Below are 25,500 nucleotides of genomic sequence, written 5' to 3'. Positions count from 1 at the left end.
TATAATGCATGACCTTGGTCATCTTTTGTTTCTAAGTTTATGAGACTGGATTTATTTGAGTGACTTCTACATAAATAATGTCTTACTGTCCTTAATATCCACAGTGATTATGTCAAATATTGAATAGCTACCTGAACTATCAAATAACCCAAGTATCAATGGAAAATAATTTATTTAGTATATTTTGTTATAGCTACTCATTCATGATTCACTGAACATATATATCTGTCATGTGTATGATTCTCATTTCTTAATCTGTCCTTCTTAAGAGCTTCTTTGTGATCTATTATTAAAATTCTCATGATGATAGACTATCAGCATACATTTAATCAAAGTTGAAGTTAATAAAAGTAAACATATAAGGTATGGTAAAAGATACTTGCTTATGAGTTTCTTACAAAATCAAGTCCTTCTAAATAAGGACCAGAGATAGTCCTTAATTTACATTCTGAAGAACTTCTGAAATTTTTAAATCTCATGATATCCTCAAAATATTTATGACTCATCAAAGTAGGCACTACTCAACATTAGCTAATTGAAAGGCCCTATGAGACTCTCATAAGGCTTTAATAATGTCTAAAGGTATGGTGCAGCAGGAGAAAGATGGCTCCTAAGGCCATTTTTAGTCACACAGGGCATGCTTTTTCTTCTAATTGTGAACAGTCGAGATACATGCAAGATAACCTTGGACTCAGGGAAGCCAAGGCACATGTTTACTGAGAATCTTTGATACCCAATGGTCATACAGATGAAATTAGGCTGCATACCATCAGTGCAAACCATCAATCTATACATTTTCAATAAACAGTGTAGACAAGCTAGTACAGAGTGCCCCCAAGGGCTTTAAACAGCACTTTATAAAGCTAGTACATTTCATCCCAATCTTGACCAAGGGGACGAAACTTCTAGGCATCCCTGGAGTTAAACATACAGACTGACTGAAAGCTAACCCTATCCTTTATCATTTATTCTTTATTTTCTAAGTGTATTTTTTTTATCATCTTGGTAAATCTCTTGTTTTTCCTTTAATGGAGTAACTGCCACCATGACAGCTGTCATGGTGACAGCAAATCACACTCTTGTTTATTGAGCTCCATTTTTTGCCAAGCTCTGAGCAAAGCACTTTATGTCCATTACCTCATTTATAACTATGACGTCGGTGCTGTTATTCCAATTTTATGGATGAGGAAGGGAAGTGTAGGGTTTTTGCTTTCCTCACATAGCTGTTTGCTTTAACAACTTTTTCTTACTGTCTAAATGCATAACTGATGTGTACCATTTAACAAGCTTGGAATACCAATGAGATCACATTTGTTACTCAGATTAAATAGCCACAGCCCCTGGAAATATGAGAATGTCTGTCTTCCTTCCCTGACCAACCCTATTCCCATGGGAAATTGAAGAACTCTAGGGTTGCACCTTAGGTCTAGAGGAGTACGCCCTGGGAGGAGCAATCAAGATGGCGGAGTAGTAGGACATGAAGCTCACCCTCTCCCACAAACAGAGGAGTATGCCCTGCCTCCTGCACTGAAGAAAGATAATGGAATGCTAGGTGCATTTGTAGGAAGTTCCCATTCTCTCTTGATCTTCATGTTCTTGCTATTGTTGCCGGCGTATAGTCTTACATTAAAACCAGGGCACTCAAACCAGGCTTTCTGGTACCCAGGACAATTCCAAGGACAGTAGAGGAATCACTTTGTGAACTGTGGCATAGGTTGCCTTTGCTTGGCTGGTAGTAATTACCAGCAGTGCCAGGAAAAGAGTAGGGCACCTTTCTACCCAGCATTTCACTCACCTGTGCTTGCTCCATAACACAGGAGGCCCGATTGCCCGGTGTTCCGGCTACCTAGTGACCCTGTTGTTTCATTTTCATCTCCCTGGCCTCTTTCCCAGGCAAGCTCACAGAACCAGAGTGGCTAATTGAGGGAGACCTTAGGATAACCTACAATTGAAGGGTTTGACTGGATGGGGGGGAACTGTACTGTATTCTTTTCCTGCTAGCTCTTATCAGGGCCACAGTAACCCATGTGACAGGTTTCAGTAACTGTAAACTTTCAAAAGGGATTTCAGTTTCCTTCCTCAGAGAAGGAACTTCCTAGCCCATTCAAGCATGGTGTGTCAGATGTATTTGGGAGAGCAGTGGCAGGACTCCATCAGCCTCTAGAACCCCTAGGTCAGAGGTTCCCAAACTTTCTGAGTTTAAGGTGCCCTTAGTTATTGCAGAGACTTTTTCACAGCAGCCGTCGGCCAAAAGAAATGCCTAATAGTTCCATTTATTAAGTAATTAGGTCCAAACAACTTAATAGGTATTTATATCCTGACAGCTTGGTAACCATTTGAAAAAATAATACAGACATACCTCCTTTTTTTTTTTTTTTTTTTTTTTTTTTTGCGGTACGCGGGCCTCTCACTGTTGTGGCCTGTCCCGTCGCAGAGCACAGGCTCCAGATGCACAGGCTCAGCGGCCATGGCTCACGGGCCCAGCCGCTCTGTGGCATGTGGGATCTTCCCGGACCGGGGCACGAACCCGCGTCCCCTGCATCGGCAGGCAGACTTTGAACCACTGCGTCACCAGGGAAGCCCGAGGCATACCTCCTTTTATTGCACTTTGCAAATATTGTGTTTTTTTACAAATTGAAGGTTTGTGGCAACCCTGTGTTGTCAGGTAATAGCATTTTTAGCAATAAAGTATTTTCTAATTAAGGTATGCACATTGCTTTTTAAAGGTATAATGCTATTGCATACTTAATAGTCTATAGTATAGTGTAAACGTAACTTTTATAAATGCACTAGGAAACCAAAAAAACTCATGTGACTTGCTTTGTTTCGATATTTCTATCTTAAAATAGCCATGCAGTTACTAATTGGATGTGTGTACCTGTTGGGCACCGCACTTCTCAAACCTCACTTCTTGTCAAACACAGCACTTTTTTTTTAAAAAATCATAGCTGAAAATCCAGTTTCACAAAGGAAAGGAATGTAGAACTATCTAATAATGAAACTGTGAATTACCTTAAGCTCATAGTTTGTGTGGTATCCAACAGATGTTAAGTATCAATGCATTTCTCCAAAACTGTAAAATATCCTGCACATTCTTCATGAATTCACTGCAGCACCCTGGAGAGCCAAGGTGCTAGTTCCTTGCCAAGCCAAAAAGCATCTGGCTGTGCCCTCTTCCCACAACAGTAGTTGTCCAGCTACTCTCCCTCTACATAAGTATTACGGCAAATCAATGGTTCTTTCAGAACAAAAAAAGACGTGCTCCAAGCGGAGCCCAAACAGAAGTACTGTACAAATTTCAAAAGGTAGTTTCTCTTGCAAAAGGATATTCAAATGCTGTCTCACTAGAAACTTTGCAGTAAATGTATTGATTTCATAATCATATATTAAGTTTGCGATGCTGCCTCATAATTAGAGGCATGGTCCATGGCTTCCCAGCTTCTAGTCATTCAGATATCAAGTTTCTCCCATTCTGCCTTTTCCTTTATTCCACGCTTATTGAATCATGTACTGTACCAAGGTCTTTACTAGGTATTATGAAAGACAGATGTTGGATCAAAATATTAATAATACATGGGCCCTGCCCTCAAGTCTTGAGGGGGAACCAGATAGGCATACCAAAAATTATAATAAAATTACAATATAGTTAATTGCTATAATTGAAGTATACGTAAATACTGAGAGTCTATAGCAGCTCTGTCTAACGAAGTGGGGAGTACAATCTGGGGAAAGTTTTTAGAGGATTTTACATCTGAATGGAATAGGAGTTTGCTAGGTAGAGGAAATATTAGGTACAGAATTATGGAGGCATAAAAAGAACCTATATGAAGGATGGTAAGATTTGGTTTGACTGAGGAATAAGGTACATGATGGGTGTAGTGGCCAAAGAGATCACCCATATTTCACATCTGTCCCTTTCTTTCCCTTCCTATTGCCACCATGCTAATGCATGATCTCATTATTTCTTAACCTGGTCTGTTGTAAGTAGCCTTTTTCCTGCCTTTATCCGTCCATTTTCTCTTCATCCTACCCCCAAATCTGTTGTACTTATACATTTTTCTAGGTTATTCTCCATGAAGTATCAGTTTAAACTCTTGAATGCTGTCGAATAGTTTAAATATCTTAGCCTAACATTAAATGCCTCCATGACATGGCTATCAGGCCCCTTTCCGGTTTCATCTCCCTCTCTCCCTCTTTTGAATCGTGTACTCTGGCCCTACTGACCAGCTCATATTCCTCATTTATGGCCATAGGTTTATTCGATTTCAGGCCCTCACTCACTATTTTGTCTTCCTAGGATGTCTTTCCTCACCATCTTTGCATGCCCCAATCCTGCCAATTTTTAGAAGGCCAGCCCAAATATACTTTTTACTTGCCCTTCTCCAGGTTCCTCTCCCATCCCGAAACATACTTACCCAGTAGAAGTACGCCTGCCTGCTGACCTCAAAGAGCATCTACCTTGTTCATCTTGTGTTAGAGCTGTTTTTGTATCTCTTTTATCTTCATTATCTCTTGCACTGAAGAACCTTGAGGTCAAAGGCAGTCTCCTACTCATCTTTGTGACTTGTCATGATCTCATTGTACATAGTCTGTGTTCAGTAAATATGTCCTAAAGAAGGAATTTTGTTCACTTAAAAGAAAAATGTAAACATTTGCAACTTTAAATAATGACTGTTTCAATGAATCCAGACCCAAGATTAGAGAACTGATTAGATAAGTGGAGTAGAGATTTTCCATGTGGGCTGTTAATTTTCAGGCCTTACCATCTGCTGTTTTTCAGCAAATGTACGGACATGATTTTGCCTAGATAAAGATTTTTGGCATTAAAATGTCAGTTTTAGTATGCTGCAATGCATTAAAAATATGTAACATGACTACATATTTTGGTTTAAGGCAGTAATTTAGAGAGTTACTTGAGAAGCTATCTTATTTCATTTATCTTTATTTTCTTTTGAGGAGAAAGCATGGGTGAGAGCTATTTATTTTGAAATTATGAAAAAGTAGTTACGTTTTTTGAATTAATATACTTATTTTGTGGTCGTTTATGTGTTTACCAGACTTAGAGTTTAAATATTTTCTTTAGTAAGGGTGTTTCCTAACTGAATCTAAAGAAACAGCTTAGGTTTTTCTTTATGTCCTTTAATGAGAAAAGAACATGTTTAATACCTTAGTGTTGTGTTCTCAAAGTAAATTTACAGTCTGTATACTTGCCACATCATGTAATCTCTGATGAAGGCATACACATGATTCTGGACAGCTGTGGGGTAACTCACACCTTTTTTTTTTTTTTTTTTTTGGCGGTACATGGGCCTCTCACTGTCGTGGCCTCTCCCGTTGCGGAGCACAGGCTCCGGACGCGCAGGCTCAGCGGCCATGGCTCACGGGCCCAGCCGCTCCGCGACATGTGGGATCTTCCCGGACCGGGGCACGAACCCGCGTCCCCTGCATCGGCAGGCGGACTCTCAACCACTGCGCCACCAGGGAAGCCCAACTCACACATTTTGATGAGAAGGAGGTAGAGGGAAGTAATCAACTTTAGTTTCAAACATTAAGTCCAAACACAAGGCCTAGCATTGTGGAAACTGCCCAGTGTTTTAGGAAGAAATAGTCTGATCTTAACCTATAGGTCCAAGCTGCCACCTTTCTCTTTATTTTGTTTCCACATAGAAAGAGTCCCAATTCTGGTATCACCCATGAGGTTTCCAAATTACCTTGATGAGGAACAGCAAATACTCTGCCACAACTTCCTATTCCCTAATATATGGCAAATGGAACTAATCTGTAACAATATCTTTCCTACTGGTCAGACTCTTACTCTAGGTGGTATCTTCTAATTGAGCACATTTGGCAGGTGAGATAAAATCTACTTGCCAGCTTATTCCATCTAGAGTTCTCTGTATTATATCATGTTGCCTCCCAGTACAAGAAAATACACAGAAGGTGTTTGTGGAATGCTCTTGGTAATTTGATTCGGCTGGAATAAGAAGGGCTGTGTCTTGCTATATTACCTTATAGTTGCTTAACCTTCTGAATTAGCCTGCTTTCTGGTTTCAAGAGTTAGCTGCTTTCCTTCACCCCTTTATGGAGATAGTGTATATAACATTTTCTCTTAGGAGAATTTAGGTTTCTTTTTTCCTCTTAAAAGCTTAAAATACATTATTACTGATTGGTTTATTTTCAAGAAAACTGTCCCAAAAGCCAAAGATGCGTTAGACTTTATTGACATATCTGTTGTGTTTAGAAACAAGGAAGCCAATAGCCCTGATCAGTTTTTTACTTGTCAGACCACACTGAGTGTAGAATACAATATTTCATGAGGTAAAGACGGTACGGAGACTCCTATCTATTTTATATGACCAACAGATGAAGGAACTAGACATGTTTATCCTAGAAAAGAGAAGCCTCGAGAGAAATCAGTTACTGTCTTCATGAATTAGTTGGCCTATTATATGGAAGAGAATTGTTTGTCATGGCATAAATAAAACCAATGGCTAGGAAGTTGTTAATTCAGTGAAATGTTCCTTGAAAAAGGGCTCCACAGTCAAATAAATATGACACATGCCTGTGTCATGTTCGTTTTCTGGAGATTTAAAATATATATTAAGTGCATATTAAGGGTCCTGAAAAGTCATGCAGTAAAAGATCTTTTTTAAATTTGTTAATCCCAGCATTCCATAAACACCTTCCTCAGAACTAGTTTTCTAAGGAGCTCCCATTTGAGTAGTGGTTTCAAACTGTGGGAGTGGGACCAGCAGCACCAGTGTTACCTGGGATCTTACTAGAAATGCAGCTTCTTGGCCCTACCCGAGACCTATGGAATCAGAGACTCTGGGAGGTCGGCCCAGCAATATGTGTGATAAGTCCAGCATGGGCTTCTGATGCTGCTAAACTGTGAAAAGCACTGATAGAAAATTCTACTATTACTCTCCCACTCAATAGCATCCTTTTATTTTTTTATTTTTTAAGATTTCTTCTAATGATATTTTATGACTGTGTGATTAATTTTTATTGATGGTTACCCTTCTGAAGTACAGAAGGAAGGAAACACTTATGGAAGGCCTACTGTAGTTTTCAATGTAGCCATCTAATTGGTATCAATTTGGATACTTTAAAGAATCCTAAGTAATGAATCCGTATCTTCTATGACGTGAAATACACATTTCTAAAATGAGGTAAACCTTAAATTCATTGCTATTGTGGCCATTTTTAAAAGAGCATTTACCGGTTTTCATTTTACTTCAAAATGTTTTTTGCAAAATGTACACTTTTTTTTTTTTAAAATACATCTTGAAGGATCTGTAATGTGCCTTCTCTCATGTCAGAGGTCTTTAAGATTAGGGAATTTTGTAATTTCTTTGCATTAGCAAAGATTAAATTCTGGTAGCATTCTATTTATCTCTCCAAACAAGCAGGACAGTTTTAGAAAAATGTAATTGAAGTATAGTTTAAAATGAATCTGTACGTAAAAAAAAATAATTCCCCATGAGTATGCATATAACCATTGCCTTATTTTACTGGGTATCATAAATGTGCATTTTGAATGTTTATATGAAATGCCCCTATAAGTCATGCAGAACAATTTTCTTTTTCTGAAGGACACTGAAATGGGGTTAAATATATTAAAGTGTCAAAATATATTTAAGTGCATTTAGAACAAAATTATTACTAATATCTCTTGGAATGAATTATGGCCAAATTTGTCTTAATTTCTTGATATTATTTTGTCAACTCTTCCTTTCGTACAAGTAAGTGTTCTCTGGGTTTCTATTAGGTCGATTGGAATTTTATTATTTTTTAGTTAGGGGGACAAAGACTGATAGTCCATAGACTGGATTTTGATCTCATTGCTGCTGTCCAACAGCAGAACGCCTGGGGGCTTCCTCTTACAGTAATGAGCACAAGTACTGGTATCATTATTGCTATATTTAAACACCCATGGTTGGCAGAAATGTGCTAAAGTCTGGATATAACATCGTTAATCATGTTGTTGTCCCTGCCCAGGGCAACTGCTACTGAAAGGACACATTCACATGATGAGGAAGACAGCAGATTGGTGGTTGAGAGCTGAATGTCACTTTGCTGACCTAGAGAAAGAGGTTTAGGGTGTTGGCTATGTTTTCTAAAGAGTATCCAGCAGATTTCATCTTGTTTATTAACTTTCCACATTTTTTTAAATTACAGTTTTATGCTTATTATTATATCTCTTTTTAGTTTTCCTCACAGGAGAAAAAGCCAATTCAGTATTAAAACGCTACCCAAGAGCTAATGGACTTTTTGAAGAGATAAGGCAGGGCAATATTGAACGTGAATGCAAAGAAGAAGTCTGCACATTTGAAGAAGCAAGAGAAGCTTTTGAAAATAACGAAAAAACTGTAAGTATATCGGCAATCTTTTTTAAATGTTCACAGATTTGCCTACCTTTGTGATGTATATTTGAAACCTGCATTCCCAAATTGTGTGCACTGCTGTCATTTAAAAACTACCCTCCCAAAGAACTAACTCTGAACGGGGCCTCTAACTAAGCCACCCGACTCTGCAGGTCGGAGGTCTAGTTTCACTTCCCTGTGTGCTGGTCTGTCTTTGAGGGCTCCATTGCCACAGGACCCTGCTGAGTTGAGATCGATCATCTGAGCAAGGGGGAAGCATGATTTACACAAGGCTTTGTTCAGGAAAGTTATAGATACCATTATGACCATACCGTGCTTCATCTGGGAGAAAGTGCAGAGGAAGCTAACAGATAGTGATGCTGTTTTAAAATGTTTTACTCATTAGGTAGGTTTATTCCTAGGTATTTTATTCTTTCTGTTGCAATGGTAAATGGGAGTGTGTCCTTAATTTCCCTTTCAGATTGTTCATCATTAGTGTATAGGAATGCAAGAGATTTCTGTGCATTAATTTTGTATCCTGCTACTTTACCACATTCATTGATTAGCTCTAGTAGTTTTCTGGTAGCCTCTTTAGGATTCTCTATGTATAGTATCATGTCATCTGCAAACAGTGACACCTTTACTACTTCTTTTCCGATTTGGATTTCTTTTATTTCTTTTTCTTCTCTGATTGCTGTGGCTAAAACTTACAAAACTATGTTGAATAAAAGACCTGTATGCAGAAAACTATAAGATGCTAATGAAAGAAATTAAAAATGATACAAACAGATGGAGAGACATACCATGTTCTTGGATTGGAAAAATCAGTATTGTGAAATTGACTATACTACCCAAAGCAATCTACAGATTCAGTGCAATCCCTATCAAACTACCAATGGCATTTTTCACAGAACTAGAACAAAAAAACTCACAATTTGTATGGAAACACAAAAGACCCCAAATACCCAAAGCAATCTTGAGAAAGAAAAATGGAGATGGAGGAATCAGGCTCCTGGACTTCACACTATACTACGAAGCTACAGTAATCAAGACAGTATGGTACTGGCACAAAAACAGAAATATAGATCAATGGAACAGGATAGAAAGCCCAGAGATAAACCCACGCACCTATGGTCAACTAACCTATGATGAAGGAGGCAAGGATATACAATGGAGAAAAGACAGCCTCTTCAATAAGTGGTGCTGGGAAAACTGGACAGCTACAGGTAGAAGAATGAAACTGGAACACTCCCTAACACGATACACGAAAATAAACTCTAAATGGATTAAAGACCTAAATGTAAGGCCAGACACCATAAAACTCTTAGAGGAAAACATAGGCAGAACACTCTATGACATAAATCACAGCAAGATCCTTTTTGACTCACCTCCTAGAGAAATGGAAATAAAAACAAAAATAAACAAATGGGACCTAATGAAACTTCAAAGCTTTTGCACAACAAAGGAAACCATAAACAAGACCAAAAGATTACCCTCAGAATGGGAGAAAATATTTGCAAAGGAAGCAACTGACAAAGGATTAATCTCCGAAATTTACAAGCAGCTCATGCAGCTCAATATTAAAACAACAAACAACCCAATCCAAAAAGGGGCAGAAGACCTAAATACACATTTCTCCAAAGGAGATATACAGATTGCCAACAAACACATGAAAGAATGTTCAACATCACTAATCATTAGAGAAATGCAAACCAAAACTACGATGAGGTTATCACCTCACACCAGTCAGAATGGCCATCATCAAAAAATCTACAAAGAATTCATGCTGGAGAGGGTGTGGAGAAAAGGGAACCCTCTTGCACTGTTGGTGGATATGTAAATTGATACAGCCACTATGGAGAACAGTATGGAGCTTCCTTAAAAACTAAAAATAGAACTACCCTATGACCCAGCCACCCCATTACTGGGCATATACCCTGAGAAAACCATAACTCAAAAAGAGTCATGTACCACAATGTTCATTGCAGCTCTGTTTACAATAGCCAGGACATGGAAGCAACCTAAGTGTCCATCGACAGATGAATGGATAAAGAAGATGTGGCACATATATACAATGGAATATTACTCAGCCATGAAAAGAAACAAAATTGAGTTATTTGTAGTGAGGTGGATGGACCTAGAGTCTGTCGTACAGAGTGAAGTAAGTCAGAAAGAGAACATCAAATACCGTATGCTAACACATATATATGGAATCTAAAAAAATTGGTTCTGAAGAACCTAGGAGCAGGACAGGAATAAAGATGCAGATGTAGAGAATGGACTTGAGGACTCAGGGAGGGGAAAGGGTAAGCTGGGACAAAGTGAGAGAGTGGCACTGACATATATACACTACCAAATGTAAAACAGATAGCTAGTGGGAAGCAGCCACATAGCACAGGGGGATCAGCTCACTGCTTTGTGACCACCTAGAGGGGTGGGAGGGAGGCACAAGAGGGAGGAGATATGGGGATAGATATGTGTATACCTATAGCTGATTCACTTTGTTATAAAGCAGAAACTAACACACCACTGTAAAGCAAGTATACTCCAATAAAGATGTTATAAAAAATAATAAAACGTTTTACTTCTACAAAAGAAGAGACATATCAGAACTCCCCTACCCACTCTGACAAGATACCTCTTCACCTCTCCTTACTCTAGACCAATTGCTATGCAAGGAGAACAGGGATGAGAAAGCACAAGGCAGTGGTATACATTCTCTGGAACTGCTTTATGGTAGGAAATGACATTACCAGTGGTTGCCATTATATAAAGATCCATTCCTGTACGCTAACCATGAAAATAACACTACATGCGAAACAAATGATGTTAGCTGTGATAAAGGGACATCAAATAATCTCAGGAGCAGTGGATGCAGAAGTTTTAAAGAAAGAGGATTTGTTCTCTTGTTAGGTAGAGAAGGATCCAGGGCGTAAGAGGAAGGAGTTCAAGGAGAGATTATCAGAGAGGCAGCATTGCTAGATTCCAGTGTGCACAGCAAAGGTAAAATCAGTTTATAAAGTGATAAGTTGTGAGCATCATGGCTTTTAAATCTTAAGTCCCACAGTTAAAAACAGGGAAAAGAATACATCACCCATGATGCCATTATGCAATCACAAAGCACTGTTGGCTTTTTAATTTCTTTCCAGCTTTTTTCTTCTGTATCTGCTTACTTCTTGCAGGGTTTTTTTTACACATTTTTTCTTCTTCTTAATATATGTTCATTGTAGAGAAATTGAAAATGTAGTAAAACATAAAATGAATAAAATCACCTGAATTCTTAGCACCATCAGTTTTATACTTTTGGTATTTATCATTCTAGCCTATTTTTAGTATAAATATTTAATAAGAACAATAGGATTATCGTATAAATGGTGCTTTGTAGCATGCAGGTTTTAATAAAAAACTAGTTCATGTACTTAAATGGAACTTAGTTTTTGATATTGTGATTTTCCAAAAAATACAAATTTTAGATATTCTACTGTGGTTTTCATAAAGCTAATGGCTTTTCATCCTGCTTTATCATTCTCCTTTAAAGGAATGGTAAGAACTTTAGTGGGAAGATACTTTGAGACTGTGTAAATATTCTGTTCTCCACCAAACTTCTACCTACTAGTTTTTGTGGGGTTTTTTTAGTGTGTAATCTTTTTATTGCATATAGAATTTTGAGCCTGAATTTCCCTTCTGAATCCAGAACATTATTAAAAACAAGCATATTTAAATGTCATTAGGCTTTTCTCCAGGTACTAGTATTTTTACAATCATCGAACAGCATTCTTAGTACTACATGAAGTATAATACTTTGAGATTGAACTATGGAATATGTCAGGACTTAAATAAACTTTGTAAATATACACTGGCTGTGGATCGTACACATTAGTCAGACATTTCTGCCCACCTTACACGGCATTTTGCTCTCACATACATTTCCCCTCTCAGCTAAGTTTAAGTTCAGATTATCATAGCAATATGTATAACGGGTTTATTAAAAGTCCTAAGATTTGTGAGATACAAGTAGAAATCAACTTTATTTTTCCTTTTCAGTAGAATTTCTCCTTCCACTCGTTCCTAGAGTTGATCTTGAGTGCAATCAGTCCACAGCTTTTTTATGTATTGTTTCCCTTATTTTGTATTTTCAAATGAGTTCCAACCTTACCGTCTAGTTTTAATGTCTGCTGTTGATAGTTCTTGACTGAATCAATTAAATTCTAGTTTAATATAACGCTAAATGGTGAATTTCTGACTCAATCATTCTGTGTACGTTTGTTAGTTGGCATTCCACTATGGGCAGGAACTTTCCCTTTATCTATCTTTCATAGATCATTTTATTCAGTGAGTTATAATTCATTGCTGTCAGTGTTTTTTGTTTTTTGTTTTTTTTTTCCGGTATGCGGGCCTCTCACTGTTGTGGCCTCTCCCGTTGCGGAGCACAGGCTCTGGACGCGCAGGCTCAGCGGCCATGGCTCACGGGCCCAGCTGCTCCGCGGCATGTGGGATCTTCCCGGACCGGGGCACGAACCCGTGTCCCCTGCATCGGCAGGCAGACTCTCAGCCACTGTGCCACCAGGGAAGCCCAACTGTCAGTGTTTTGATCAAAATGTCTCAAATTTGGTTAATGGAAGTTTCTTCAAACTGGCTTCTCTGTCTCTTTGACATGTCCCTATCAGTTTTTCTGGCACTTTTTTACTTTTTGGCCCAACAAGGTGTCCAGGATAATCTTGTACTTTCTCTGCCCCAGTCTTGGAATTGGCTGTTTCTCTGAGGAGCCTTTCTTACTTATAGTTAGGAATAATATTTAGAAACCAAGATCTGGGAGCTAGAGTGTTCTCATTGCTATCAGAGTATCATTGCTTCTGGGCCTTCCAGCAACAGAGGTAGGAAAATAATTACACACATGTATGCACATAAATGTGTGTATGTGCATGTGTGTGGTGTATGGACTTGCATATTCATCCTGCTGATCTCCGATTCCAATACCCCTCAGGGTTCTTCTTTGTTTTCCCCATTCTGTATTTGTAGGTGCGATGTAGATATTCTTTGTAGATATTCTTCCCTGACTTTCAGTAACATCAATATGTTAACTCATTTGCCCAGTTCTACAACACACATACAGTGGTTTCAGAATTTTAATACCCATATCGTAATAGGGAGGCGGAAAACATTTATATTCATCCATCCATCTATCCATTCTGGAAGTCACTCCTTATGTATTCACAGAGATTATCCTATTTTTAAAAATCTGTATAGTACTTCCTAGTAAGGATGTGTCACAGTTTATTCAACCAGTCTACTGTATTTAGGCATTAAGTAGTTTCCAGTATTTTTGCAATTACAGATAATGCTGTAGTAAATAATTTTGCATTATTGGAAGTGTATCTTCAGGGTAAATTCTTAGAAGTGGATTACTCGTCAAGGATTGATGCATATGTACTTTTGTTAGATATTACCAGAGTACCCTCTGTAAAGCTTGTACTATTTTACATTCCCACCAGATATTTGAGAGTGCCTATTTCCTCACAGTCTGACCAACAGAGTGTATTTTAAAAGCGTTGACATTCTTTTCAATCTTTTGGGTGTGACGTGGTATCTTGGTGGTGTTTCAATTTACATTTCTCTTATGAGTGAAGTTGTGTATTTTGCCATGTGTTTATGGGCCATTTTTATATCTGTCTTGTGAATTGTCTTTGCCTTTTGCCCATTTTTGTATCAGATTTATGGTCTTTTTTCCCTGAATTTTTAATAAGTATATTAGAGATACTATAGCTTTTATTGGTGATATATTTCAAATATTTGCTTACAGTTGTCATTTATATTTTGACTTTGCTTATGGATTTTTATCATGCAGTTTTTTTTTCATTTTCATTGTAGCCATAAATTAAAGAAATATTTTATTAAATCCAGATTTTTAATCATAGTAGAAAACCATCCTCTTATGCCCTGGTTATAGAGGAATTCACCCAATCTCTTCTAACATATTTGAGTTTTTACATTTAGATCTCTGATTCACTTACAGTTTATTCTTGGGTGTGGTGTGAGTTATGGATCTGATTTGTTTTCACATAGCTATCCAGTTGTCCAAACACAATTTATTATGAAATCCTTCTTTGCCCCAGTGATTTAATTACCCTTATCATATACCTAATTTCAGTATGTGCCTAGTCAATTTCAGGATTTTATATTCTTTTCCATTGGTCCATCCTTCTGCTCAAATGCCAGTGACACACTGTTTTATTTATAGAAGATTTTTAGTATACTTAGTATAAATTAGAACTAGTTCTCCTTATAAGCTCTTCTTTTTCAGTGTTTTGTGAGCTATTCTTACATGCCTATTTTTCCATATAAATTTTAGTATTAATTTTTCTAGCACAGAAAAAAATCATTTGTCAGTATTTTTATTGGGATTTCTTTCAGTTTGTAAATTAATTTAGGGAGAACTAACATCTTTAAGGTATTAAATCACCCTCTACAAGAAGAGATTTCTTTCTATTTGTTGAAATCAGTATTTCTCTCTTTCAGGAATGTTTTATTGTTTTCATCATATAAGTTTTGCACAGTTCTTAGGTTGGTTCCTAACTATTTCTTTGTTGCTACTGTACATGGGTTCTTTTCCATGATATATTCTAATTGGTTATTATTTGTGAATGTGTAAGCTACTGATTTTTTTAAACCTTATTGAGTTATAATTGACATACAATTAACCACACATATATAAAGTATACAACTTGGTAAGTTTTAACATATGCATACACCTATGAAACCATTACCACAGTCAAGATAGTGAACAGATTCATCATTCCCAAAAGGTCCTTCTTGCCCCATTGTAATTCCTCCTTCCCACCTCTCCCCATGATCAAGAGCACCCCAAGGCAATGATTCATCTGACTTCTGTCACTGTAGATTAGTTTATATTTTCTAGAGTTTTCTGTAAGTGAAATCATACATTATGCACTGTTTTGTCTGACCTCTTTTACTCTGCATGATTATGTTCAGATGTCCATAGTGCACGTATCAATAGTTATTCATTTTTATTGCTGAGTAGTATATCATTATATGTATATGGACATTTGGGTTGTTTCCTGTGTGGGGTTATTACAAATGAAGCTGCTATGAACACTCATGTACTAGGTTATTGATTTTTTTAAATTAATAAACCATATATTTATTTTGACTTGAGTTCTGAGAAATCCTGTGGTCCAAGTTATACTTACAAGGATGCATTAGATTTTTAAAAACTTTTGAGATAATTATAGATTCTCAGAAAATTGCAAAGATAATACAGAGAGGTTCCATGTAGCCTCTACCCAGTTTCCCTCAGTCATTACATCTTACATAATTGTAGTACAGTATCAAAACCAGGAAACTGACATTGGTACAATCCGTGTGTATAGTTCTGTGCCATTTTATCACTTGTGTAGACTCCTGTAACCACCACTACAGTTAAGATGCAGAATTCTTTCATTTGTACAAAATCTCCCTTAATAGTCGCACCCCCCACACCACCACCATCCCTAACCTGTGGTAATCACTAATCTGTTCCCCACCTCTGTAATTCTGTCATTGCAAGAATGTTATATAAATGGAATCATATATATGGAACCTTTTAATATTGCCTGTTTACACTCAACATAATGCTCTTGAGTTCACCTAAGTTGTGTGTATATCAATAGTTCATTATTTTTTATTATCCATGGTATGGATGTATCACAGTTTGTTGAACCATTCACTCGTTGAGGGACATCTGGGTTTCCAGTTTGGGGCTATTTTACATAAAGCTGCTATGTATATTTGTGTACAGGTTTTTGTGTGAACATAAGTTTTTATTTCTCTGGGGTATAATTGTTGTATGCTAAGTATATGTATAGTTCTTTAGGATACTGACAGACTAAGTTGTCATTGTATAAATTACTGTTTTAAATTCCCACCAGCAGTGTTTGAGTGATCCAGTTTCTCTTCATACTTGCCAGCACTTGGTGCTGTTACTGTGTTTCCTTTTGTAGTCATTCTGATAGACGTGTAGTGATACCACATTGTGGTTTTAATTTCCATTTCCTTAATGGCCAGTAATGTTGAACATCTTTTCATATGCTTATTTTCCATTTATATATTCTCTTCTGTGAAATCTCCTTTCCCTTTTTTTTTTTTTTTTTTGCTGTACGCAGGCCTCTCACTGTTGTGGCCTCTCCCGTTGCGGAGCACAGGCTCCGGACGCGCAGGCTCAGCAGCCATGGCTCACGGGCCCAGCCGCTCCGCGGCATGTGGGATCTTCCTGGACCGGGGCACGAACCCGTGTCCTCTGCATCGGCAGGCGGACTCTCAACCACTGCGCCACCAGGGAAGCCCCCTTTCCTGTCTTTTGGTTATTTTCTAATTGGATTGTTTTCTTGTATTTTTGAGTTTTGAGAGTTTTCTGTATATTCTAGATACAAATCCATTGTCAGGTATGTGTTTTGTAGGCTATTGATTTTTATGTGTTAATCGTATACCTTACTACCTTACCGACCTCTTTTATTGCTTTCAAGGTGAATGATGATGTTTTTATTGCTTCCCTCTCTGGCCCTTATGCGTATCAGTGCTTCTCTGTATCCTTTCCTGCCCTCAGAGACAGGATGCTGCATTTCAGCAATCTTCGAAGCAAATAGAAGAAGAAACTCTTTCAGCAATTGCTCAAGCAATTCTCCGCCCTCTCCAGCATCACCTCTTCCTCTCTGTAGAATCATTCTCATTAGCCTACACACCTCTTAGGAAAAAAAACTCTCTTCACCCTACATCTCCCTTCAGCAATCAGCTCATTTCTTGAAACTCTGCTCTGTCTGTACTCACTCCCCTGGTGAGCTTTCCTAGTTTGTGGCTTGAAATGCTAATAACTCCCAAATTTATATCCTGGAGGGTTACCTTGAACTGCAGACCTGGGTGACTAACTGCCTACTCAACATCTCCTCTTGGAATTGGATACATTTCTATGTAGACAAATTTGTGTCCCTTCCCTCCAAATCTGCTTCTGCCACAGCCTTTCTGATCTCAGTATGCAGTAGTAACGCATCCATCCATCTCTTTGCTAAGCCCCAAACCTTGTTGCCAAGGTTTGCATTATTGGAAGTATATCTTCAGGGTAAATTGATCAAAATGTCTCAAATTTGGTTAATGGAAGTTTCTTCAAACTGGCTTCTCTGTCTCTTTGACATGTCCCTATCAGTTTTTCTAGCACTTTTTTACTTTTTGGCCCAACAAGGTGTCCAGGATAATCTTGTACTTTCTCTACCCCAGTCTTGGAATTGGCTGTTTCTCTGAGGAGCCTTTCTTATTTTCCATTTATATATTCTCTTCTGTGAAATCTCCTTCCCTTTTTTTTTTTTTTTGCGGTACGCGGGCCTCTCACTGTTGTGGCCTCTCCCGTTGCGGAGCACAGGCTCCGGACGCGCAGGCTCAGCGGCCATGGCTCACGGGCCCAGCCGCTCTTCTCCCTTTTTCATATCCTCACTCCATCTGCCAACAGTGTTGGTTCTAACATGAAAGTATATTCAGAATAGAGCCACCTCTCAGCCTCTCTACTTGTTACCACTTTACATCCAAGCCACCATCACTCTGTCACTCGTATGATTTCTTGGCCCCCTCCTCATAGGTCATTCTCAAAAGAGCAGGCTAGAGTGATCCTTTAAAGTGTCTTCTCTGTAACGGCTTCCTGTCTTCCTCAGTACACATCCAAGTGCTCAGAATCACCCACAAAGCACTAAACGATCAGTCCTCATCCCTTTCCCCTCCACACCTCCACTGTGGCTGCAGGTACTTCTTTATCTCATCTCCTATGACACATCACCCCTTAATCACTTTTGTGTGGATTCCTTGTGGCTCCTTACACACACATAGCACATGTCCTGCCTCAGGGCTTTGGCACTTGCTCTTTCCTATTCCACATGGATGTTTCTGAGCTCCCTCATCACTCCCCGTTCACTTTCTCAGTGAGGAAGTATCCTACTTTAAATTGCAACCTCTTGACCCTTCTGGGAATTATTTTTCTTCTCAGCACTTACCACCATTTGACATCTATTTGTTGTATTTGTTTATTGGTGCTCTCCCCCCAGAACTGTTAGCTCTGTGACAGCAGTGTTTCTCTTCTGTTTTGTTCATAGCTGTGGTCTTTAGCATCTGAGACAGTGCTGGCACATAATGGGAATTAAATAAATATTTGATGAAGGAATGAACGAATGGATTGGCATGTTATGAAGTACATTTAATTCATAGAAGTAGTGATCGGAAACTTGTTCACAAGTTAGCTGATAGATGTGGACTTAATTTAAAACGTATTTTTTATTATGTTGGTGTTAGGTTTCTTTCCTTCTTTATGGTTTACGGCCTGTCATCTGAGTTTGCTTATGCCATTGAAACCATACCATTTACAAAAAGGTGTAATCAGGGGATTTTGGTCTAGTAAGTGTAATAGAAATGGTATTCTGATCCTTGATCTATTTCAGAACATCTATTTCAGAATATTGTTTGTTATTTGTTAAGAAGGATCTACTCTGTGTTAAGAAGCATTTGAATAACATAGTATTGTCTTTGAAGTTCACTTGATTAATCCAGGCAGTGAAGAAAATTATGACTTTTGACATTTGCTTTCTAGTCTTAGAGTACATACTAACTATCTTTTTGTTTACTAAAATTTATCACTCAGGACAGTTTTACTCATACTTAATTTTCATCATCCCCAAATCTGAACTGTGTGAAGTTAGAAGTATGCTTTCAGTAAAAATTCTTTTTTGGTAATTTCTTACCTAATTTGGAACATAAGTCTAATTATAAGATACAATAGAAGAAAATGTGTTATACCTCATGGTCCTCCTCTTCACCAATGTAGAAATTTGGTCAGATTTATTCGGATGTTATCTGCTGAGTGCCTACTGTATAACAGACACAGGACATACAACAGTGAATAAGCTGACCCTCCCTCCTGGCATTTGAGATCTGGGAGAAACAGCCTGTATACTCACATAAGCAGTACTTAACAGAATGCCCTGCACAAATCCTCTGCTTGGAAGATTACATGGACCTGATTTGGTGTCTCAGCTCTGCCACCTACTGACTGTATTGCTTTGTGCAAACATTTCACCTTTCTAGGCCTCAATTTCTGTACCTTTAAAAAAGGAGAAATTACACCCTCAGCATTATGTTTGGAGCTGTGCGCTTAGCTTAGTGCCTGGCACAGAGAACGCCTTTGATAAATATATTTTATTCTAATTTTTAGGTGCTGAATTATAATCACTTTATTTCAGAATCATTATTCGATCTCTACCATTGTTTTCTCTCTTTTCCTCTCTACAGGTCCCCCAGGGTACTTTGCATTTTGGAAGTTTTAATCTTGAACTAACATGAACCAAATAGTAGTAATTCTTTAAAACAACTATTTCAGAACTTTTCTTGACAAATTATTTCTAGTTTATTTGTGCTTGACTTTCCAAAATGGCTGTCCTCAAACTTGAAGAGTGCATTAAGAATCGGCTTGGTTGCTTCTCGAAACTGCACAGTCCCCCTCAATGCCCAGATCTGGGTCTCTCATACTATACCACAGCAAAAGAAATCAGGACTCTTTGGGGGAAATGGCTGATTCGAGGGCTGGAGCAGGGAGAATACAAGATGAGCTGAAGTGTACTGTAGTAACAGAAAGTAAGGAAGTACTCAAAGAGCAAATGAGAGCATGTCCAAGAGGCACAGGAGCCAATCTGAAGGAGTTCTCAACGGCCAAAGGCAGAACTATTTGAATAACAAAATAAGTGATGTAGTATTGGATTATAACCTAAAGCATATAATAAATGCTTGAGTCCATAATGATATAAATAAATGAATAAATAGGTGAGAGAGACAAATCTACAGTACACAAGAATTCCAAACTGTGTATGTAAATACCCCCCTCTCCAGGAGGCAGAGCTTAATTCTCTGCCTCTCTTGAGGGTTGCTTGGTCTTAATGATCTGCTTCCAAAGATTAGAGTACGGAAAGTGGAGGGAAATACCTTACTTCTCCACTTACTTTGCCAGTGGAGAAAGCTGGCAAACCACTACCTTGACAGGGTGATCAAAGTTAGCGTAACCAGTGATAAGTCATGTATAGCATGTTATGAGAAGGGACTTCACCTCTGTGATATTTTCCCCCCAAAGCAATAACCCCAATGGAATTATGAGAAAATTACCAAAGACATCCAAATTGAGATATATTCTACAAAATACTGACCCCTCAAAACTGTCAAGGTCATGAAAAAGAAGAAAAGACTGAGAAACTGTCACAGAACAGATGAGACTAAAGATATATGACGATTAAGTGCAGTGTGGATTAGATTCTGGAACAAAAAGGTCATTAGTGGGAAAACCAGTGAAATCCAAATCCATTGTTAATAATAATGGACCAATATTAGTTAATTAATTATAACAAATGTGCCATCCTAATGTAAGATGCTAACATGAGGGGATACTGGGTGAGGGGTACAGAGGGATGCTCTGTACTATCTTTGCGATTTTGCTGTAAATCTAAAATTACTCCAAAATAAGAAAAAAAATTATTTTAAGAATGCACAGTCCAGGGTCCACAGGTCTCCATAGGACCAGGGAATCTGCTTTAATGAGCAGTCCTGGGGATTCTAATGTAGGTGATCAGCCGATTACATTTTGTTAGATTGTAAAGCAAATGGTTTAACTAAAACTGCTTAGTTGGAATACTCAAAAAGCTTTGCAGCGGGTAGTATTTGTGGGGGTGCGGACGATTGTCCTGCCTGGGGCTGTCCCATGCCCTGTGCACTCCATGCTCCACTCCTCCCCCAAGCTGTGTCTGCAATTTAGAAACTGGGTCCAAGGATTTTAGTCTAAGTCCAGCTATTCCTTTTTGGATAATACCTCTCATTCCAAAGTGTTGCCTTAAATTTGTCTTGTGTGGAAATTATTAAAAGAGAAATTGAAGAAAGAGATATGCAGTGCCCCTTCATACTAGGATATGCTACAAAAGCTACATAGGGGATCTCTGAATTCAGAGCCCACGGCAGGACGTACGTAGCATGTAGACATTTTTGGGTGAAGATGGTGATTAACAAGAAGTGCTCAGTGTCTGAGGTATTTAACAGTTGGTCACTAGTTCCCTGGAGATTACTCGTCACACCTGCAGGCAGAAACTTGGATTCTTTGACATTGTTAGGGGAACTCCTATTTCACTTAGCTTCTCATGATCCACTGATGGCCCTTGAGCTACTGATTCAGAGCTTTGCCCTTTGAGAGCTGAGGGAATTTAGGAAGGTAGAGAGTCGAGTCTGGGCATAGACATATAGGGGCCAAACAGGGGGCATCAGTGTGGCTGTCTCCCAGTCATACTCTATGCATTTCCGTCCAAATCTTTCCACACCTTCCCTGGACCCATCCCAGACCCTCTTGGAGGAGCCAAATATGAAGTTCCCTTTTAGCCACAAGGGGTATTTCCTGGGGCTCCCATGGGCTTTGTCACTGTTTCTTTTCTTTCTTTCTTTTTTTTTTTTGTGCGATACGCGGGCCTCTCACTGTTGTGGCCTCTCCCGTTGCGGAGCACAGGCTCCGGACGCACAGGCTCAGCGGCCATGGCTCACGGGCCCAGCTGCTCCGCGGCATGTGGGATCTTCCCGGACCGGGGCACGAACCCGCGTCCCCTGCATCGGCAGGCGGACTCTCAACCACTGCGCCACCAGGGAAGCCCTGTCACTGTTTCCTTTGGGATCTCTTGAGAGTAAGTTAAACAGGACCAAAGTCTGTTATTTTGTGGAATTGGTATTCTGAGCTACCAGAAAGATCGGGAAGGTCTGACAGCATGTTGTCCATAATATGATCATTTAAGGTAAGTTTTTATTGATTATATTGTCGATGTTGTTTTTAAATTTGTGGTGAATTTTATTCTCTGGCAGTTGGGCCCTTTTGTAGATTATAAATCCTATGTAGTTTCAGTTATTCTTTTCAGGTTATGGTAGTAACTTAATTTGGAGGGTTTCAGCCTGCATATTAACAAAGCAGTGGACTTGCTCCAGTGTGGGTCTCTCCTGCCCATGCCAGCAGTCTGTTAACCTTGACCTGAAGTTACCTCAGCACGTTTCCTGTCTTAATGCCAGTTAATCTTTTTACAGACTTCCCCTCAGAGACTGGGTACTGGTGGGGCTGAGGGGTCCATTTTTTTTGTCATTTGTAGAATCATCTGTACCATAGATTTAATATAACTCTGCGTATCTTAGGCAGCAATGTCCAGTTAGTGATGCCCTGTTTAACCTCCAAATATGCTGCTATTTACCCCCTGATTACCCTCAAGACACATGTGGAATTTCAGAGCTCATCAATACTCATTAGAATTAGTTTGCCCAGAAGGAGTTCTCCTAATAGAGCTGGTAGAAATTCAAGGGTTCCATGGGAATATCACACCAGAGTTTAAGGTCACATAAGTGATGAATCAGGTGTCTGAAAAGACCCTGCCTTGCATGACCACTCTAGTTTGACAGTGTAGACTCTTATTCCTTGAAGACAGGCAAATTTCTTACCTTTCTAGGCACTTTGGGACATAAAAATTCCTATCCATTCTCTTCCACTTGAAAGTTGAGTGTTGGATTCGCTTTAGGCGCTCACCTTTTCCTCCTCTGCTCCTTCAGCTTCTGCTAGACCTTGACCTGAAGATCGTGGAGGAAGGAAACGGTCATGATCTACTCTTTAACCCTTGCCCCTTCCCATTTCTCTCTCCTCTGGTATTTTGAGGACCTGGGAGAAGGAAGGGGAAAGGGGACAGATGTCTCTAACTTAACTGGTATTGCTGTCACCCCCTCTTGGCTGTCACTAATTCTTTGGTGGGCCTAATTATAAGTTGGGTGGGAGATGCACAGTGTTCTTCAAGGGCTCCTAGAAGAAGCCTCCCCACAACACAGTTCCAAGAATAGGACTCATGACTCTGCACTGGCCTCTTTTGCACCCTTCCCCAGCTGGCTCCTATCCTGGTATGCACACCTCACTTCCTCGTTGTTGAGGCCGTCTGCCTGGCAAACAGCCCTCTGGGGCAGAGTAGCAGCAACATAGCTCAAGTTTTGCACAGTATCCACCTAACTTATGGGAAGTACTTACACCCTCATTTTAATCCTTGGAAGTAGTCTGCTCTATTGCTGACCCTGTTCCCCACTTTGCTTTTCCTCATATCCACCCTGTGGGCACAGGGGGCAGGAGTGGGGCACATCGGCCATTCCACTGCTTAAGCAGATGTCCACTTGGGGAATGGTTGTTAGTGTTCTCCTCTTGCAAGTACCCTACATGTGGCTTTCTTAGAGCTCCCCTTAGTAGTTCAGGGTCTTAGGGTCTAAACAGTAACTTTGAATTTATGAAAGTGTGACCAACCAACCTAGCATGTGCAGTGGTGATCCTAGTGGCCCCGTCAGCCACCATGCCACTGCTTTGGAGTGCCTGATTGCTTGCTAGGCAGTACTGTCACTGTTAGAAACGGCTCATGCTATCCAATAATGAGTGGCGTTCAGTCAGTGGAATTGATGAGAATGGAACTTTCACATTCAAACTGGGATTTGAGTAGAACCCTAAATCAGCAACTTTGCTTGGTAAATGTTTAACGCACCTATTATTTCATCTGAAAGATGGTGTCACATGCCTCCCATGGCATGCTAGGAGGAGGTTAGCTATGAATTCAGAGAACAGGGGTTTACCTGTTACCCAAGGAATTATATTCCTTAGCCTAATACATTAAACCTCTCTCTCCAAAGAAGTAAAAAAAAGAAGAAAAAAGTCAGAAACCACCCATCCTAGGATGAGGCTGAAGTGTTGTAAAATGATACAATATCAAACAGAAAATGCCAGTTTTTTTAAATTAATGTTTTCCATATTTATGCATAATACTGTGGACCATTAGGGCCACAAATAAATTACCAAAAAGTTTAAACAATTATGAATAATTTTAAAAAGTAGCTACTTTGATAAATATACTAAGGCAAGTGGATGACAAAACCCAATATGTTTTACCATATTTCATCAATTCTCTAATCATTTATTCACATTTTAACTTCTGTGAAATTGAGGTGCTGCAGCTTACAATCAATGACATGTGTTTGAAAGCATGTTTTTTTCTTTTTTAATACAGAAAAAAAGTGTGCTTTTCAATTCATGGTATATTTGATAAAATACAGCAGCCAATCACCACCCCTGCGCACTCCTCAGAGATTCCCATCTGGATGGGGCCACTACTGTAAATCAATTTCTGTTACAGTGGGTGGCTGCTGATTTAATATTGGGGGTGGTAACTGGTCCTTTCCCCCAGCGTTAGGGCACAGTTCCTCTAGTGTTAGGGTGCAGCTCCCCCAAGGCAAGACTTCTGACCATGGTTCTCATGGTTGGAATATCAGCAACTGTAAAAATAAGATTCAGTTTAGTGGGATAAGGAGGGTGGGAGGAAGACACAAGAGGGAGACGATATGGGGGGATATATGTATACGTATAGCTGATTCACTTTGTTATACAGCAGAAACTAACACACCATTGTAAAGCAATTATACTCCAATAAAGATGTAATAAATAAATAAATAAAGTGACTATTGATTAAAAAAAGATTCAGTTTAGCCACTTGCAAGGTACAGTAAAATCCATGGCAAAGGAAATTAGAACTTTGCAATAGCCCTATATTGTCAGCCATAGGTCTTAAGTACCATCAAGCTGAAACAGGGCATCTCTTCCCCTAGTGCACAGACAGCCACCTGCAGAGCAAAGAGGGCTCCGCCTTTTCTTGAATTGTATGCTTCAGAGGGTTGCACTGTCATAACTTAACATAGCATTACTATCTGAATGTTAAAATATTACCCCATTCCCAAAGCTAGTATTTGATACCAATCACTGCTCATCATGAATAGACTAAAGCCTGATTTTTCTTTCCATTCTATTATTGAAGAAAGGACTCATGGAATAGGCTCCAGTCATTGTTATAACTGATAGGGTCCAGGAAAACCAAATAGGTCAAGCTCTTCATTTCACAAAGAAGGAAATAACAGCCTCAGAGAAGTTGTCTGTTTGCTCATTTCCCCACAGCAAGATATTGATTGGTCCAGCCCCAAGTAGGACCCAGGTCTCCCTGCCCTGCCTTCCCCTCCCTCTGCGTTGAACACAGTT

At 39.1% G+C, this 25,500-nt stretch overlaps 1 protein-coding gene across 3 annotated transcripts in view; it reads left to right on the top strand.

Annotated features, from left to right (window-relative positions):
- PRRG1 (proline rich and Gla domain 1) overlaps positions 1-25,500 on the top strand; it is a 151,795-nt gene that overhangs the window by 95,346 nt on the left and 30,949 nt on the right. For all 3 annotated transcript variants that reach the window (XM_049704806.1, XM_004286379.3, XM_033417578.2), the window contains exon 3: positions 8,212-8,372. In XM_049704806.1, coding sequence (XP_049560763.1) covers positions 8,212-8,372 — 161 coding nt within the window. The remainder of the gene's footprint in view (positions 1-8,211; positions 8,373-25,500) is intronic.

The sequence above is a fragment of the Orcinus orca genome, chromosome X (assembly GCF_937001465.1).
Source record: "Orcinus orca chromosome X, mOrcOrc1.1, whole genome shotgun sequence".
Lineage (NCBI taxonomy): Eukaryota > Metazoa > Chordata > Mammalia > Artiodactyla > Delphinidae > Orcinus > Orcinus orca.
This window is presented reverse-complemented; position numbering and strand designations above follow the sequence as displayed.